Genomic DNA, 20663 nt, shown 5'->3' with positions numbered 1-20663 from the left:
TACCACAATGACCACTGGCTATTAAGTCATTATATTGGCAGCACATTCTTGTAATTGGATTATAGAATGAAGTATTGTTATTGCTACTAACTACTACTACTACTACTAACAATGTATATGAGGAATTAGAAACGTGGTTTATTTGATATAATGAACACACACAGGGAATTAATTTCCCACTTAAACCCTACAACTTCGAACGAAATTTATTGGACAAACATAACTTGTAAATAACAAGTCTCCCAACTTTTAATAATAAAAATTGTGAGATCCATGTAGTACCAAGTCGGTTAATTTATTCAGTTCATACTTAAGGGATCTTATGTCTTAAGTTATTACGCAAATAGCTGACCTAACAAATCTCTTATAGTGACCATATCGATACTAAAAATGTTTTATGTTTTAAATAAACAGATTGACTTGGCCATCGCACTAAACAATCTAACTTAATATAATATGTGTTACGTGTGAGAGACATCGCGTTCATAGAATTGCCATTTAAACAATTGCATAGATTTTATGCGAATAATTTAAATAGGAAATAATATGCCCTTTTACTGATAAGGGTTAACATATAACAGATATTGAACCATGTATATTCATTTAAAAAACATTTATATTTGATAGTTCTCTGAACTCGCAATTTACCAATGACTTGACAATTAAATACAATGCCACATTTCCTGTTTAAATACTTAGTTTATTATCTTGTTTTTGTATACATAATCTGTAGACACAAGGTTTTTTTGCCGTCAGTCGTAATTATGCCCTTGCTTAAATTCAACGTGTTGCTCGCACTCTATTTGGGTGCTGTTAAATCTCAAGCACCTCTAAACTTTACGGAACTTACGCAACTAAATGGATACCAATCTGAGGAGCATACAGTGGTTACAGAAGATGGATATGTGCTGACACTGTATAGGATAGCTAAAGGTGCCAAGTGTAAAGAGAAGAATAAGGAGACACCGGTGTTCTTCATGTCTCCATTGCTGGCCGCCGCTGATACGGCGATCGAGGCTGGACCAGATGTAGCAGTACCGTACCTGATATCAGACGCCTGCTTCGACACTTGGGTCGGAAGCCCTCGAGGCACTTATAATGGCCGAAAACACGTGCGACTAGATCCTGATAAAGACAAGGAGTTCTGGAACTTCTCTGCAGACGAAATCGGCACTTACGACGTACCTGCAATGGTCAATTATGTGTTGAAGTATACAAAAACGGAGAAGTTGGTGTATATTGGATTTTCTCAAGGAGGAGGATCATTTTTTGTCATGTGTAGTGAAAGACCTGATATGTGCAAGAAGGTTAAGCTTATGATCGGTCTCGCTCCAGCAACAAGACATTGGTACACGAAATCAGTTTTCTTCAGATTACTGTTCAAGAGTGTTGAGGATAACCTAGATGTGTTCGATGATTTGCGCATTTGGGAAATCTTGGGAAGAGATCAAGTGACAACAACATTAAGTGTTGTGTGTCGGAACAATTTGAAGCTGTGTGAGTGGTTAGTTTCTGTTGTAGATTCCCCGCATCCAGGCTCAGTGGCTGAATCAACATATAGGAGTATGTTAGATCGGTTCCCAGCAGGGACTTCAGTGCAAAATATGGTGCGATTCAGTCAAAGTTGTCGGAGTAAAAAGTTTGTTAAATTCAGCTATGGGACTAAGAAAAACCTACAGATTTACGGTACTCCAGATCCTCCGGAATACAATTTAACAGCTGCAGATGTACCTGTTGTACTTATGGTGGGAAAAAATGATGGAATAGTGGATGTAAGGGATATAAAATGGTTGGCTAGTAAATTACCAAATGTGAAAGAAACAGTGATAGTGAAAGATCCTGAGTGGAATCACGTGGACATGTTTTATGGTCAATTAATTAAGGTGATGATTTTCCCTAAAATTTTGGATTACCTGATTCGTTATAACGAAATGTGACAATGGAATAATTTTTGTAGTAAAATTTTATGTAAGTAGAAGTATGTGCAAGACTGGATATACTATATTACTAACCTAGCCGTTTAAGTGTAAAGGTTACATTCGAATGGCAACTGCAGCTGAATTATTGGAGGTCAAAGTCACGTGACAATTTCCATTAATTATTTATGTTTCGTTTAATGTTTTCTATTGTCGTTTCGTTTAACAATTGTCACCCTGGCTAGGGCCTTTGATGCCGCAATTGTCACCCTGGCCGCATTACTGCTACGACCTTGATACGGGCGCGACCTTGATATCCTTGATAAAAATAAATAAGTGAAAGATTGAATGTTCAAATCGCGGCAGTAGTGCGGCTATGTCAGGTCACTAATATTATAGATAAAATTAATTGACAGTGGGCCGAACTTCAAATAAATCTACACCGGCTCTAACCCTACACCTCTGACCCGAGAAGATTTAAATCCCCCCTCAATTGGAGGAGGGTATCCCAATATGGACAATAACAATACGACAAATATTAGGTCTAGATACGATATGGATCGGATATTTGTATCAAAATCGACGTTTTTGTTGGAAGAAACGTCAGTTTTGACACTGATATATCCGATCCATATCGTATCTAGACTCGTATTTGACGTATCTTATCGAATCGGACCGAGTAGCAGCGCCTGCATGAAGGCCGCAGCAGTAATGCCGCAACGCAACAGTAATGAAACTGCAGTTCACCTTAATTTTAACTAAAGTACAGCACATTTGAGTTAGAAATAGAATAGAATCGCTATTTCAGTTTTTTAATAGACTTTTTATTACTTTAAAATCTCGACTGATCTAATCTCTCATAAGAAACGTTCACATCAATGGCATTATTTGACTAGTTACATTCTTTAAAATTATTTATTTTATTATTTATAGTTTGTTGAATTAATTTTATTTTGTATGCCCTAGCAAGATAAGTTCCTGACAGTGACAAGAGAAAAAAATAAAAGGGTACAATATTATTAGCCAAGTAGGCAGTACTTATTTACAATTATACAAAAAAAACAGTTACGTTACACATAGGCCAGGAAACGAACGCTCAAAAAATGTCTGTCCGTCCGTATGTCACAAGTTCACAACCACTTTTTTCCGAAACTATAAGAACTATACTGTTGAAACTTGGTAAGTATATGTATTCTGTGAACCGTAGTAAAGATTTTCACACAAAAATATATTTTAAAAAAAATTGGGGTTCCCCATACTTAGAACTGAAACTCATAACATTTTTTTCATCAAACTCATACGTGTGGGATATCTATGGATAGGTCTTTAAAAATGATATTGAGGTTTCTAATATCATTTTTTTCTAAACTGAATAGTTTGCGCGAGGGACACTTCCAAAGTGGTAAAATGTGTCCCCCCCCCTGTAACTTCTAAAATAAGAGAATAATAAAACTAAAAAAATATATATGATGTACATTACCATGCAAACTTCCACCGAAAATTGGTTTGAATGAGATCTAGTAAGCAGTTTTTTTAATACGTCATAAATGGTACGGAACCCTTCATGGGCGAGTCGGACTCGCACTTGGCCGCTTTTTTTTAAACATGACAAATAACAGTAAAATTACCATTAGTCGCATTACTGAAAAAAAAAAACAAGTTTGGAACCTGGAACCATTTACAAATGGTAATTTAATTCATATCTGGGAAGGAACTACTTACTGGCAGTGTCCGGGGCAGTCCCGTACCAAACGGCCGGATATAAAAGGGGGGCAACTTTTCATGAAATCTGGAGTCATGTTAGAAAGTCATGAGCCACTAACTCGCACACATGTTGTCGAGGGGGTCGAGTTGGAGGAGAGAGCGATTACCTAGACCATGGTGAAACTGTAATGTCACATTAATTAAAATGTAATAAACTCTGTCTAAAGAACTCGACTAGGAATCCACATAAGGACTATCTCTTATATTTTGGCAGTGTCCGGGGCTGTCCCGTCCCAAACGACCGGATATCAAAGGAGGGCAACTGTTCGTGAAATCTAGAGTCGTGTTAGAAAGTCATGAGCCAGTAACTCGCGCACATGTTGTCGAGAGGGTCGAGTTTGAGGAGAGAGCGATTACCTAGACCATGGTGAAACTGTAATGTCACATTAATTAAAATGTAATAAACTCTGTCTAAAGAACTCGACTAGGAATCCACATAAGGACTATCTCTTATATTTTGGCAGTGTCCGGGGCTGTCCCGTCCCAAACGACCGGATATCAAAGGAGCCAACTGTTCGTGAAATCTAGAGTCGTGTTAGAAAGTCATGAGCCAGTAATTCGCGCACATGTTGTCGAGAGGGTCGAGTTTGAGGAGAGAGCGATTACCTAGACCATGGTGAAACTGTAATGTCACATTAATTAAAATGTAATAAACTCTGTCTAAAGAACTCGACTAGGAATCCACATAAGGACTATCTCTTATATTTTGGCAGTGTCCGGGGCTGTCCCGTCCCAAACGACCGGATATCAAAGGAGGGCAACTGTTCGTGAAATCTAGAGTCGTGTTAGAAAGTCATGAGCCAGTAACTCGCGCACATGTTGTCGAGAGGGTCGAGTTTGAGGAGAGAGCGATTACCTAGACCATGGTGAAACTGTAATGTCACATTAATTAAAATGTAATAAACTCTGTCTAAAGAACTCGACTAGGAATCCACATAAGGACTATCTCTTATATTTTGGCAGTGTCCGGGGCTGTCCCGTCCCAAACGACCGGATATCAAAGGAGGGCAACTGTTCGTGAAATCTAGAGTCGTGTTAGAAAGTCATGAGCCAGTAACTCGCGCACATGTTGTCGAGAGGGTCGAGTTTGAGGAGAGAGCGATTACCTAGACCATGGTGAAACTGTAATGTCACATTAATTAAAATGTAATAAACTCTGTCTAAAGAACTCGACTAGGAATCCACATAAGGACTATCTCTTATATTTTGGCAGTGTCCGGGGCTGTCCCGTCCCAAACGACCGGATATCAAAGGAGCCAACTGTTCGTGAAATCTAGAGTCGTGTTAGAAAGTCATGAGCCAGTAATTCGCGCACATGTTGTCGAGAGGGTCGAGTTTGAGGAGAGAGCGATTACCTAGACCATGGTGAAACTGTAATGTCACATTAATTAAAATGTAATAAACTCTGTCTAAAGAACTCGACTAGGAATCCACATAGGGACTATCTCTTATATTTTGGCAGTGTCCGGGGCTGTCCCGTCCCAAACGACCGGATATCAAAGGAGGGCAACTGTTCGTGAAATCTAGAGTCGTGTTAGAAAGTCATGAGCCAGTAACTCGCGCACATGCACAGAGGGTCGAGTTTGAGGAGAGAGCGATTACCTAGACCCTGGTAAAACTTTAATGTGGCTGACATTCATACTGTCTCTAACATTCTGGCAGTGTCCGAGTCAGTCCCGTCTCAACATCAACAGCCAGATATAAAAGAAGGGCAACTGTTCATGAAATCTGCAGTCATGTTAGAAAGTACGCGACAACATTTCCATCCTCACCACTTAGATGGTTGGCAGTCCTCAACTGTGCGTTTCTCCAGGAACTTTTCGGACCGATACGACTTTCAAACCTTCAAGAAAAGAGCGTACTCCCATCTTAAAGGCCTGCAACGCACTTACAACCCCCCTGGTGTTGCAGATGTCCATGGGCGGCGGTAACCGCTTACCATCAGGTGATCCGTCTCCTCGTTTGCCTCCTCTACCATTAAAAAAAAGTTATGAGCCACTAACTCGCGCACATGTGTTGAGGGGGTTGAGTTGGATGAGAGATCTACATATACCATAGTAAAACTGTAATGTGTACAAACTCTCTCTAAAGTATTATAGCAGGAATGCACATGCTATAATACTCTAACATTCTGGCAGTGTCCGAGGCAGTCCCGTCTTAACAGCCAGATATAAAAGAAGGGCAACTGTTCATGAAATCTGCAGTCATGTTAGAAAGTTATGAGCCACTAACTCGCGCACATGTGTTGAGGGGGTTGAGTTGGATAAGAGAGCGATTACCTATACTATAGTAGAACTGTAATGTCACATTAATAAAGAGGTACAAACTCTCTCTAAAGAATTAGAGTAAGAATGCACATGCTATCTCTAACATTCTGGCAGTGTCCGGGGCAGTCCCGTCCCAAACGGCCGGATATAAAAGAAAGGCAACTTTTCATGAAATCTGGAGTCATGTTAGAAAGTCATGAGCTACTAACTCGCGCACATGTTGTCGAGGAGGTCGAGTTGGAGGAGAGAGCGAGTTTGTAATTGATGAACTATGGAATATTTTTTTCCCCTCCCGGTCGATTTCTGTATTAATAATAATGTTGGCTTAGCCTAGTTTTTTTTTTTTTTTTTTTTAAATACTACGTCGGTGGCAAACAAACATACGGCCTGCCTGATGGTAAGCAGTCTCCGTAGCCTATGTACGCCTGCAACTCCAGAGGAGTTACATGCGCGTTGCCGACCCTAACCCCACCCCCCTCGTTGAGCTCTCTGGCAACCTTACTTACTATAAAAAAAATCATTACTGCTGAAATTAATGTTACTTAAGCAGTTAAAAAAAACTATTTATTTAAGTAAAGAAAAGAAATATTCTTCTCAGTCGTTACACCCTTGATAGAGTGGTCGTGGTGATTATTGGAGTGTGACGTGTTTCACAACAAGCCGGCAATTTTCTCTGTTGGCTGCCTTCCCAACATTCCCGCTGTTGTCAAAATTGATGTTTCTATCCGTATTTTTTACGTTTAAGGCAGCTATGTAGTCTGTAGCAATTCCTGCAGCAGCAAAGCTTATTTAGTCTGAATCAAAATGGTATCTTATGTTTCACTTAATATGTTTTGAGAAATATAGTATGAGGCAATTAAATAGTGAATGAGTTTCTGGTAAAATCTTTTATCGCTGACTGTACATTTCTTACCACAGGCAACTAATAATCATCGAGACAATTCTAAAAACCCCAAACACAATTACTTGCGTTGTTTCATCTCAGAGTTCCTATGGCCACTGTTCTCTATCATCAGACCAGCTCGATGGTACCATAATATTGCATTGTCACTCGACTTACCGTGTGCAAATTTTCAGCCCAATCGGAAATCGGGAATTAGGTCAAATTTAGCTTCCAAGATTTGACCCACACATACATACGATACTCGTATATTCTTATTGGATCGCTGAGCCAAAGTAGTTATTTAGTTAGTCTTCACGTCGGAATTTAAATTTTCTACTACCTAACCTCTATACTTATAAAATACAATTGTCTATTCTTCCTTGTATTTACCTATAACAAATATATCAAAGTAACAAGGCCCCACGCTTAACGAGCCGAAACATATCGTTTAGCAGACTAGGCAATTAAGGCAATTAGATTAATAGCGTTAATGCATTGTTGAGACAGCGATAAATTCCTATAGGATACATGCAATAGAAATTTATCGCTGGGAAATTTTAATAGGGGTGGTATTCGAATTATGGTTTACTTATTCACTATACAATCCAATTTTGTAATAATCTGAATGTAAATAAATAATCAATCTAAACTATAAACTATAAAAAATGTTGTCACAAACAATAGCTGATATTGTATACGTATATAATTAAGCGAAATGATTAAGTATCCAATTTTTAGATTTGTGTATCCAACTAACCTTTGCTGCATTTCTAGAAATAGCGGTGGTTCCCTGATCACTATAAGACAGGTTTACCTAGTTTAGGGCTCAGGACACTATTCCTAGGCTATCTAATAATAGAATGCTCCTAAAAATGTAACACTCTTCTACTGTGTAATAAGCTGCAATTTTGATACCTAAATAAATCATTTTTCATTTTCATTTTTCATTTCAATGTTTTTTTTTTTCCTAAAACTCATAATTATTTGGGTGTTTTCTGAAATAAATACTGAAAACCTGATCGACAACAATCGAATCGACAGCATTCTCCATCCTATCATCAAAGGAAGATATACTAAAATGTCAGTTCCATTACGTCACGTTTTAATGTGAACAAATGTTTCACTTGTATGTGCGTGACGTAATGGAAACTACAATTTTTGGGTATTTTTTTAGCATCAGGATTAAAATATGCTAGTGATTCTAAGTTGGAAGAACCCAAAAACACCTAGATCCTTGAAGTCTTAATTTTTTTTAAGACTGTACTTTTTTCGATAGCCACGATTTGATTTATTTGACTAAATGTACCATCCAGATTTAGACAGAACTAGTATTATTGGAGCAGTATTGAAATGCGACTCTCCTGCTCTGCCTTGTTGTCGCAGACATGCGTCGGCAGTAAGGTTTGACGTCACTGGCATCTCTCCGAAAATTATCTCATGTTAATAAAAGTTACATAATTGTCAATATAATAATAATTCAGCCTATATACTTACGTCCCACTGCTGGGCACAGGCCTCCTCTCATGTACAAGAGGGCTCGGGCTATAGTCCCCACGCTAGCCCAATGCGGATTGGGGACTTCACATACACCTTTGAATTTCTTCGCAGATGTATGCAGGTTTCCTCACGATGTTTTCCTTCACCGAAAAGCTAGTGGTAAATATCAAATGACATTTCGTACATAAGTTCCGAAAAACTCATTGGTACGAGCCAGGATTTGAACCCACGACATAATATATCTTGTGTACAATTATTTTGACGACCGGTTTGGCCTAGTGGGTAGTGACCCTGCCTATGAAGCTGATGGTCCCGGGTTCAAATCCTGGTAAGGGCATTTATTCGTGTGATGAGCATGGATATTTGTTCCTGAGTCATGGGTGTTTTCTATGTATTTAAGTATTTATATATTATATATATCGTTGTCTAAGTACCCTCAACACAAGCCTTATTGAGCTTACTGTGGAACTTAGTCATAATGTAATAATGTCCTATAATATTTATTTATTTATATATTTATATTATATCATGAAAGCCAGAATTAATTTTGTGTATTTTTTACGATATCCAACTTCAATTTCCCTTTTCTCCGAGATAAGCATTTAATACCTCGCTAAGATTGACTTTCCGTCTTTTGTTTTAATTCCGCTCGGATTTTTAAAGCGCTTCGAAGGTAATCTTCTTGGCATTGTTTTATATAAAAATGGTATTATTTATTCAGAGACCCATCATAAGACCTTCGAGAATAAACACTGGCTTCGATTTGTGGCTTAGTGAAAATATATAGGCAAAGTTTTTGAGAGAAATGGATAATTGTGTTGTGGCAATTCAAACGTATATCACTGACATCAACATGATAACTGAATGATGTTATTTAGTTAACATGCGTCTCGTTCGCGCCAATACATGTACGGACATGTACGAGCGCAATACACGATAACTAAATAAGATTCAAATGTCATTCTGATACGTACGTTCGAATTGGCATGTAAGCCATGCATGTGTTTTGAGATAATATTAGGGTTCCGTACCCAAAGGGTAAAAGACTCCGCTGTCCGTCCGTCCGTCCGTCTGTCACCAGGCTGATGAACCGTGATAGACAGTTGAAATTTTCACAGATGATGTATTTCTGTTGCCCCTATAACACCAAAAACTAGAAAAAAACAGAAAAACAGAATAAAAAAAATATATTAAGTTTACTGATCACCCGAAAGAGCTGTCGTTGTAAATTGATTCTACTGTCTCATACATAAGGTCGATATTTAAACGATAGATACAATAACAGCTTCGACAGGAAAATATAACTAAGTATGTACCTAATTATAGCAGCCCGCGGCGCTATATCAGCCGACGATAGCTCAATGGAGAAGGCACCGGGCTGTCGCCACCACTCCTACTGCCAAGACCGTGACCACGGCCCTCTACGTCGCCGCGTGAAGAGGAGCGAGGAAATAGCTAAATAAACTACTGTTACGCACAAAACTGACTTTTATTACACGCGATACAAAGGTATAAAAATACTCCTACAATCCCTACTACGCGATTGAACCGCTTCTGGTTCTCTTCCGGTTGGTTTCTTCTTGGTTTCTTGAGGCTTCTTGTTGCTGGATCACTCGACGACTGACTACGATTTCACTCCGTTCCTTCCTCGCTTATATACGAATTTCGTAGAAAAGGAACACCCTTACGATAAGGAGATAAGACGCGTTTCGATTCGCTCTGAATCAAGCCCTCTGATTGGTCGGTTACTTGATTCGGCTTTGTTCGGGTTAAATCGTGTTATCTCGTTATCGTTTACATCACTATAATTCTCACAAATATCTAATTATTGACTTAAATATTGCATAACACGCTAACTCGGTTTCTAGGTCAGTGAAACAAAACAATAACACCTGTCCGACTCGCTTACTTCATGAATACAAAGCCTATTGTTCGCCCGCGCTCGGAACAATAGCCCGTTTCTCGACGGTTTACGGTATGCTATTATCTAATAGCTAAGATTACGATAACATGACCTATATTAGGGTGTTAAGCAATTCACGCTCTACGATTATATGTAACATTCATTTGTCTAATTAAAGTAATTACTGCGATAATAACCTAAATATGTGTGTCTCATAGTACAACTGAGCATAATCGAATTCTGTACGGGAAATTGACTGACCAATCACGATCGAGATTTTCTGTCTCGCTGTTTCTTACCTTTCCTTGTCTTTATTTACATGTGATTGGCTATAATTATGAACCAATGAATAAGTTTTCTTTATTTTCTTATTCCTTCGTTCATCTCGCTCTTCGAATAAGGATTTGGGATTTAGGGTTTGCGTGACCTAAATATCGAATAATACCTGATATAACGAACGATTACATAATTCTTATGTCTAATAACAATCTAATTTTCTGCTTGCCCTACCTAACGGATAAAATCTTTATTTCGAATACAGCCTTAATCGTATTTCAACTTAATTAATCTTAGCGTCATCTAAGGTTTTTCAGTCGCGTCGCTAACACTAATAATAGTATTAAGCAAACGCGGATCGGTCCGCGCGATCTTGCCAACTATTAATAAACCCTAGAGGTTTTCAGTAGTGGCTTATTGTGTTAAACCTTGTTTCAAAAATTAATAGTGAATAAATAAACTATAAAAAAAATATATTTAAGGGGCCTCCCATTCAACAAACGTAACTTTTTTGCCGTTTTTATAGATAATGGTACGGAACCATTCGATAAGAGAATGATTCAATAAGAGAGATTTAATATGAGCTCGTGTCCAAATCATCCTTTGACTTGCAGAATGGGAGGTAGAAAAATGCTATATTCTGTAGGGGCCTGGAGTGGGTAGGAGTGTTTAGATAGGGTGTAGTTTTGTGATGATAGATATGTGAAGGTTGGAAACCTTCTGTCTCGTGATAGATAACTGCAGGGCGATAGTTCTGAATTCAAATAATCGTTGCCAAGTTAATCCGCCAATTAGGCACAGGTTGTGCCTATACTTTGGCGGAGGGGAAATATATTTTTTTATACCACGACGGTGGCAAACAAGCATACGACCCGCCTGATGGTAAGCAGTCACCGTAGCCTATGGACGCCTGCAACACCAGAGGTATTACATGGGCGTTGTCGACCCTTTAAAAACCTGTACACTCCTTTTTTGAAGAACCCCATATTGTAGCTCCTCGGGAAAACCTCGGCAGGAAGCTCCTTCCACAGCCGAAGCGTTCGCGGGAGGAAATTCCTCTTAAACCGCACAGTAAGCGACCATTTAGGTTCTAGGGTATGAGGATGAACACCCCGCCGATGGCGAGCGGTGCGGTGATAGAAAGCGGCCGTTGGCATCATGTCAAATAATTCTTCAGAGCACAGCCCATTGTACAAGCAATAGTATGAATGCCGTCTCCCTTCCCTGTGTTACTCAAATATAGAGAATTATATAGAAAACATCAACATTTTTTGAAAACATCTAATGACATGACATCCTAATAACATCCTAATGACATCCTAGTTCAGGCATTTGTAATCTTTTCCTTATCCTTAATCCTTAGTCTTTAAGTGCTAACACTGTACTTATACTGTTTTCAATAAAATTATTTGTATTTGTATTTGTTATTTGTATTTGTATAGTGTAGTTTCTTAACGAATTTAAGTACTAAACGTAATAAAATCTAATTAAATTACTTAAATCCAATTCCGGAATTTTCGATATTCAGTGGTAACAATTCCGGAATTGTAATATAGACGAAGCTCCCCATTATGCACAAACACTTAGCATAAAGTGATGCCCGTCATATGACTGGTATTACATTAGAGCGATGGCTAATTTCAACTCGGATACTGCTCATTCATTCAGCGTAAAGAGAACAGCCCAATTACTTAATATTTAATAGTAATAGGCAGACATCGAATTCTATGGAGCAAACTTTAATGAGTAGCCAACGTGCTAATCGTTAACGTTTCGCTCCTAATATGGAAGAGTGATAGGGAGATATGACTACGCTACGAATCTACGATACGGAGCGTTAAGGATTGGCACGTTGGCTTAAGCACCTAGGGAAGGTGATCCTATATCGACAATGACTATCGATGGTTTTGTTATTATACTTGTGATCGGTGCATTTTTTTTTGTAAAAATATAATTTTATTAAAATTTAAAGTATGTAGAAACAAAATAAAAGCTTACTTATTTTTAAATAAAAAATGAAATTGGTACCTACTCATAACGGTCCTAACTTAGCGGTTATTTAAAATATGCTTACTGTAAAGTTTCTTTTTGTCACAAATAATACTAAAATAGAACATGATACCAAATATGCCCTTAAACGGCTCCCCAATATTTTTGTTACACCTTGTACTCCCTTAAACAGCTCCTTACTATTTTTGTTACACCTTGTATTCCCTTAAACGGCTCCCCGCTATTTTTGTTACACCTTGTATTCCCTTAAACGGTTCCCCACTATTTTTATTACACCTTGTATTCCCTTAAACAGCTCCCCACTATTTTTGTTACACATTGTATTCCCTTAAACAGCTCTCCACTATTTTTGTTACACATTGTATTCCCTTAAATGGATCCCCACTATTTTTGTTACACCTTGTATGCCCTTGAATGGGTCTCCACTATTTTTGTTACACATTGTATGCCCTGAAACGGCTTCCCACTATTTTTGTTACATCGTGTATACCCTTAAACGGCTCCCCACAATTTTTGTTACACATTGTATTCCCTTAAATGGATCCCCACTATTTTTGTTACACCTTGTATGCCCTTGAATGGGTCTCCACTATTTTTGTTACACATTATATGCCCTGAAACGGCTTCCCACTATTTTTGTTACATCGTGTATACCCTTAAACGGCTCCCCACAATTTTTGTTACACATTGTATTCCCTTAAACGGATCCCCACTATTTTTGTTACACCTTGTATGCCCTTGAATGGGTCTCCACTATTTTTGTTACACATTATATCATTGGCAGCCCAAGAAGTATAGCAAGAGTCGATTTCGATGATTTGCCTGGGGTTCTGTTCGATGGGGTACTGATTCCTTTCTCTAACCAGGTCAAAAATCTGGGTGTAATCATTGATCGTACTCTTTCTTGGATTCCGCAGATCAGTGAGGTGAGCAGAAAGATCTTTGCTACGATTGGTTCCCTACGTCGACTTCGTAACTTCCTGCCTCTCGCCACTAAAATTGCGCTTGCTCAGTCTCTCCTTCTGCCTATTTTGGACTATGCTGATATCTGCTATTTAGACCTTACTGAAGAGCAATTGAACAAACTCGAACGACTTCAAAACGTGTGCATTAGGTTCATTTTCGGGTTGCGCAAATTCGATCATATTTCAAGCTTTCGTTCGCAGCTCAAATGGTTACCCATCCGATTCCGTCGCAACACGCATATTCTTTCCCTCTTGTATGCCACTCTGTTCCACCCCAATACTCCGTGTTATCTTAAAGCCCGGTTTAAATTTCTTTCATCTCTTAGATGCTCTCAAAATCTGCTACTTGTTCCCCCTCCTTCCTCTTCAAAATTCTACAACAACTCTTTCAGTTTCCGTGCTGTCCGGCTGTGGAATAATCTACCCATTGATATTAGACGTGCTAAATCACTTCCCATTTTTAAAAACCTATTAAAAGAACATTATTTGTCTATTTCATGAAGGTCCTATACTCGTATTCTTTTAAACTCGTTGTCGTTGTTATGGCTTCCTTTGTCATTTATATATGTATATGTAACTTTATATGTGTAGTATATGTATTATATTGTATTTTTACTACTTTTTTCTTTATTTTTATTTTTTTGCACCACCCGTTAACTTCGTTCGCCATCTCACTATCTGAAGGTTGTCTGGAAGAGATCGCTGTTTAGCGATAAGTCCGCCTGTTGTTACCTACCAATGTGTATATGTTATCAATTTCTGTATCTGTTTTTTATGTAGTGTGCAATAAAGAATTTTATTATTATCTCCTTTATTTATTTTTCGTCTTAGGCTAGGTCATTTATAATATGAATATAAAAGTAAAATATAAAAATACTTCAAAAACAATACAAAAGATATAAACACATTATAAAAAACCTAACCTAGGGTGCCGCCAGCAGCGGGGCAGGGCCCAAGCTGCCGGTGGTCAGGGCCGCAGGGAGAGGAACCGTCGGACTATCCGCGCCGTGTCCAAGATAACCGCCTTCTGCATCTGACCCTTGATCCAACCACCTAGCGAGAGTCTCTCAAGGTGTTGGTCGAGACTCTTCGCTATGAGACCGTTCGCTGAAACGACTATTGGGACAATGATCGTCGAATCAACATCCCACATGGCGGTTATCTCGTGGGCCAAGTCTAGGTACTTGCTGGACTTGTCCTTCTCAGCTTTCACGAGATTCTCATCATAGGGGATGGTGATATCGACGAGCACGGCCCGGCGTTGCGATCGATCTATTATCACGATGTCAGGCTTATTGGCTACAATAGTCCTGTCAGTGATAATAGATCGATCCCAATAAAGCGTGGCACGACCATTTTCGAGAACTGGCGCAGGTGAGTACTTGTAGTACGGTACTTCGCGGTCCACAAGGCGGTATAGAAGAGCAAGTTGCTGGTGAATAATTCTAGCTACGAGATTATGTCTGTGCAAGTACTCGCCGTTAGCAAGATGAGAACAACCGGAGATGATATGTCTGAGTGACTCTCCGGGACGGCGGCATGCCCGACAAATGTCGACCGTACCGTCCCTCAGGATATATTTCCGATAGTTGTTCGTCATCATAACTTCGTCCGCAATTGCACAGGCAAAACCCTCGGTTTCTCCGAAGAGGTCCCCGAATCGTAACCAGTTCACCGACGCGAGCAGGTCCACGTCAGGTCCCGTGAGGGCCTTGTAGAACCGCCCGTGTAGCACCTTACTCTCCCATGCCGCCTTGCGATCCGCAGTACTTAGTACCACAGGTTTGCGCCAGTTCTCGTTTGCCAAGGAGAGCGGCGTGAGGTTCCTGTCTACTGCCACCACATCACGATGCATCCCATACTCGTTGTTAAGGAAATAATTCCTGAGATTGCACACCTCGCGGTTGTGGAGATCTTTGGCGTTTAGGAAGCCTCGACCTCCACACTTCCGTGGGATGTACAATCTCATAACAGACGAGCGTGGGTGTAGCATACGGTGTGTGGTGAGCAGTAGTCGGACCCTCCGATCCAGGGCGTCCAGCTCGGTCTGAGTCCACCTTAGTATGCCAAAGGAGTATGTGAGTAGGGGCATTACCCAGGCGTTGAAAGCGCGCACTTTGTTGCCTCCTGACAAAAGACTGTTAAGGACTTTTGTGAGCCGACTGAAAAAGCGCTCCTTCACCGACTGTCTAATACCCTCGTCCTCAATACCCAACGACTGTGACATACCAAGGTATTTGTAGGTTTCTGATTCAGAGATAGATCTGAAAGACATTGTCTCAGAAAGTTGTAAATTTGTTGAATTTACAACCTTCCCCCGCTGTACATGCATAACCGCACATTTATCGACACCAAACTCCATGTTGATGGCATTACTGAAGACTTCGGTGGTTTTCAGTAGCTCCAACAAATCTTGGCTATTTGGTGCAAATAATTTGAGGTCATCCATGTAAAGAAGGTGAGAAATGACTTCACCCTCTCTCCGAAGCCGGCAACCTAATCCCAAATCCTTCAGCAGGGTGCTGAGGGGATTCAGAGCTAGGCAGAACCACAGGGGACTCAGACTATCACCCTGGAATATTCCTCGCTCAATCCTTATAAAATCCTGCGGGCCAGGGCGGTCATCCCCGCCTCCTGGTTGACGAAGGACTGTGGTCCACTGCCTCATACACGCGCTTAGAAAGGTTCTTAAAGCTGTATCAACTTTATACAGCTCTAAGACCCTCCCCAGCCATGAGTGAGGCACCGAATCATAGGCCTTCTTGTAGTCAATCCAAGCGGCAGAGAGGGCCCCCCTGTTCCGACGGATTTGTTGGCAGATGGTCATGTCTATGAGGAGGAGCTCTTTAGTACCACGGGACCCAACCCTACATCCATTTTGAGCAGTGGCCAAAATGTTATTAGCGACAACATGCGCGTTGATTTTTGATCTCAAAATGGATGTAAGGAGCTTGTAAAGTGTAGGCAAGCACGTGATGGGTCTGTAGTTCTTCGCTTCCGTGGTACTACCGGACTTATAGAGCAGGAAGGTGACACCAGTTGTTAAGGAAGATGGGAGAGAACCAAGCTCGAGGGCTTGTTGAAATTGTGCTGCCAAGCGCGAGTGCGAGCATCGAAACCATTTTAGCCAGAAGTTGTGCAATCCATCCGGCCCAGGGCTTTTCCAGTTCTGGGCCGTGCGAATGGCACAACTTACGTCATCGGGGCTGATGGTGACTGCCCCCATAGGTTCGATGGACTCGCACTCACGCTCGACAACACTCATCCAACTCCCCTCGGTGTGTCCGACAGGCACCGACCAGATGCTACGCCAAAAGTCAGTCATGGCAGTAGCATCCGGCGGCTGCGTATCGGACGCACGAGGGTTGGTTTCCTCCCACTTCCGGTACACCTTCCTTTGGTCACTCTGAAAAAGACGATTCTGCTGGAATCGATCCACACGCTCTCTGTAGCGGCGAATACGGTTAGCCCATGCATAGACTTTCTGCTTCAGAAAGTCGATGCGCTCCGTGACATTGGCCATGTAGTCACGGGGCCTGATATCCGTCCCCGCGAACGCCTGGTTCACAAAGCGCATTACTCGGGGGCGATTGTTGCCCCCCCTGAAGCAGGTCAGCTTTGCAATGAGAGTCCTAAACGAGCTGATACGTCGCTCGATCCGTGCTTGCCATGCAGGGACACCTCCGGCGGTCCTAGGTGCACGTTCAGCGTCCGGGAACTTGACTCGAGCAACACGGCACGCCGCGATGGCACCGCAGTACATGATCGAGTGCGTATCATCTAAATCTTTACTAGTCCGTAAATGTGGCTCTAGTAAAGCGTTTAGGGCTCCCATTAGCGCTAGATTGCGTCTATTCATAGGCAGACGTGGTAATCGTGGCCTAGAGTTGGTTGTGGTGCGATACTGCGTAATCGCCTCTTCCAAAGTCCTCCTCAATTGCTCATTGGCAGATGTACTCACGCTCTGACTCGCAAAGTCCCCCTCATCGGTACTGAAATCAACCCGCGGCGCCCCCGATGCCAGGTCGGGTGCAGGCACCGGATCCGGCGACGTGGCGGGCAGATCCCGCACAGAGGTGAAGTCCGCGCGAGCAGAGAGAGCCTCCTGGCGAAGCCGATCAAGTGTCGCGTCATCCAACCGCTTTAGCCGCTGAATGACACGCACCTGATCCGATAATCGCTGTTCCGACACGGTGATGGTGGGTTCAAGAGCCTGAAACAGAGGCAGCAGTCTTGAGCGATACGCGGACAGCATGGTTTCCCCCTCTGTAGCCCCATAATAGGCGCGCATGACGTTCTCATTCATTGTTTGAGTCCATCGCATGCGTCGCACTATACCACCGGCAGCGGGAGCCGTGGGCGGGGCAGGATGTCCCGCAGGCCCCAAGCGTGCCGGCAGCGGTGGCCGCCCTCGTCGCGCAGGTGGTCGTGGCGGCGGCGGCGGCGGCCCGCACTCGTCGCTGCTCGACTCGCTGGTGTTCGCGTCAGGCGCAGTAGCATATTCGTCGCCTGACGACGAAGGCGAGGAGCTGGACGAGGCGGGCGGAGGTGGTGGTCGTGCGCTTCGTACCGCTTTTGCCCGTGATCTCGTGATCTTTCTCACTAAATATAATTATAAGTCGCCATTTGACAGTTTCATTCGTATGTGTATATAATTCTTGCACAATTCGTCTTGATTTATATATTTGATGGTACACATTTTAGCAGCAGTAAAAATACACAAAAACTGTTAAAAATAGGCTAAATCGGCGGTAAATATAATACAAAATTAATTTAAATAGTGAGAAATTTCGCTAGACACGTCTGTCATTGTCAGCGGTCAATATTTTTTTTTTTTTTTTTTTTTTTTTTTTTTTTTTTTTTTTTTTTTTTTATTATTATATGCCCTGAAACGGCTTGCCACTATTTTTGTTACATCGTGTATACCCTTAAACGGCTCCCCACAATTTTTGTTACACATTGTATTCCCTTAAACGGATCCCCACTATTTTTGTTACAACTTGTATGCCCCGAAACGGCTTCCTACTATTTTTGTTACACCGTGTATGCCCTTAAACGGCTCCCCACTATTTTTGTTTTAAGAGTGAACTTGTTACTACCTATATCAACGAGTGACTAGAAAAAGTTATTCCGCTTTAATAACTAATTTTAATTTGTTAACATTTTTTTTATTTACTTAACTAAAAGTATTGTACTCTCTATAACCACTACTCCCACACAGAACTGGCTAATTACAATTCCACATCCGAAATTATAGCAAAAACAAAAGCATAATTGCACACCAAAAGCAAACAAAGTACTATTAAATCAAGGCATTTTCAACTTTATCCCCTTTTCACTAAGGATCTTCTGTAAGTATTACACTATTATTTAGTGAACCATCCAGCCAAGCTGAAATGAACTCTATTGTAGTGGTATAAGGTTTTAGGTAGAGTGTGTAAATAGAACTACAAGTAGGTGGCAAAGCTTGCATTGTTAGAGGGTGTCCCAATTAAAGTTTGGGCTGCATCATTTGTTAATTGCCTTATCGTTGTTACTGTTGCTATTGCTTATCACAAGCTTTTATTTAACTTGCAATGCATGTATCTATCGGCCCGATTCGAAGAATGATTAAGACACGTTTAAGATCTTGATAAGATCTTTAAAAAATCGATAACTAAACGACATGTCAAAATTTGACGTTTATTTCGATTCCGCTGTGATCCCAATAAGATCTATCTACGATATTTCTAACGTCAAAGTGACATTGGTTGCCCGAATCGAACTGCTTCTGTCAATTATACAACATACAAATATTACATATATTTATAGCTTTGTATTACAAACGATATTTATAAACGGATGAGTTTATTGTTTATTCATTGTTTATGTTAACTAAATTAAAACTAAAACAAATAAATCGAACTTATGCTAACACAAAACAACTAAAAACTAAATATAAATGATCTCCCCCAAATCACTTCCTTCCGGCATGGTCGCAAGAACGCTGGCGGCGTTACCCCTCTGCACCGCCATATTTTACTTAAATGGGAAAGTTTATATGTCAAACGGTATCTACTAAATGAGAAGTTATTCAAATCAGAACGTATCGTTATCGTATCTTATTCTTCGAATCGGGCCATATGTATGTAACTATGTTTGTACAGGTCAAATCTAGCAAGTTAAATTTGACTCACTTCTTGACGGGTAACAGTGCAATATATTATGGTACCATCGAGCTGCGCAGGAGGTGGCCATAGGAACTCTGTGATAAAACAACACAATTTTGTTGTGATTGGGTTTTTTAAAATTGTCTCGATGAATACTAGTTGTCTCTGGAATGAAAAGTACAGTCAGCGTTAAAAGCTTGAACCAAAAATGAAATTTTTGCAAAAATAAATTTGTTTTGTGTTTATAACTATTTGTTTCTGCACATGATACACTAAATTAACACCTGAAGTAAATAGAAGTGATAAAGGGTCAACAAGTTTTATCTTGACTCCCCCCCCCCTCTTTTGTATCACCTGCTTAAAGGATAACTCACGCTAGACCGGGCCGGGGCCGGCCGGAGCTTCCAGCGCTTCGTTTACTATGGAAAGCACCACGTGATCACCGACCAGCCGTCATAGAAAATTACGTTTCAGACGCCTCGGCCCGGGCCCGGGCCAGTTTAGCGCGACTCATCCTTAACTTTGAGCTATAAACGCGTGAATTATCGACCAAGTTAAGCGATGAATTAGGGTCAACTACGAACAAAGTTTTTGACAATTTTAAGTTAGCTAATTTTTAATATTAAGAAGGGATAAATAAAAAGAAATACCTTTATGAACACCAAAATATAATACATAAAGTAACTAAAATAACAGAAAATGATAAGAGCTGAGCTAACTAGTCCACACTTATAGTCTGTATCTTTAGGTATTTAAAAAAGGTAAACAATCAATTTGTACATTTTCGGGTAGTTTTAATATTTATTGGTTGACCAACCAAATACAAAACCGCCTGGATCTGTCACTGAACGACCTGACTTTAAACCTACATTATTTGATCATGTAATGTTTTCATCTACCCTCAGCTGCCTTAAGGAGCCATTTGAGGGTAGATTTTGTTTACCTTTTTTTAAATAACTAAAGATACAGACTATAGGTTAAATCGCCGAAAAAGGATTCCCATAGGTGTCGAAGGAGAGGAGGCCGCGCAAGG

The 20663-nt window shown here is 40.7% G+C and overlaps 1 protein-coding gene and 1 long non-coding RNA gene across 2 annotated transcripts; one reads left to right on the top strand and one right to left on the bottom strand.

Annotated features, from left to right (window-relative positions):
- Positions 1–246: 246 nt before the first annotated feature.
- Positions 247–2760, top strand: LOC133524634 (gastric triacylglycerol lipase-like). Its single transcript, XM_061860767.1, has one exon. It carries the CDS (start codon positions 672–674, stop codon positions 1935–1937), a length of 1266 nt encoding a protein of 421 aa, XP_061716751.1. The 5' UTR covers positions 247–671; the 3' UTR covers positions 1938–2760.
- Positions 2761–12489: 9729 nt separating this feature from the next.
- LOC133523951 (uncharacterized) lies at positions 12490–13285 on the bottom strand. The gene is made up of 2 exons (XR_009800302.1): positions 12752–13285; positions 12490–12710 (listed from the first exon to the last, which is right to left on the bottom strand). It is a non-coding gene; the product is annotated as an uncharacterized LOC133523951 (long non-coding RNA).
- Positions 13286–20663: the final 7378 nt, after the last annotated feature.

This window comes from Cydia pomonella, chromosome 13 (assembly GCF_033807575.1).
Source record: "Cydia pomonella isolate Wapato2018A chromosome 13, ilCydPomo1, whole genome shotgun sequence".
Taxonomy (NCBI): domain Eukaryota; kingdom Metazoa; phylum Arthropoda; class Insecta; order Lepidoptera; family Tortricidae; genus Cydia; species Cydia pomonella.
The sequence above is the reverse complement of the archived record's forward strand: the minus strand, read 5'-3'. Positions and strand labels throughout refer to the sequence as shown.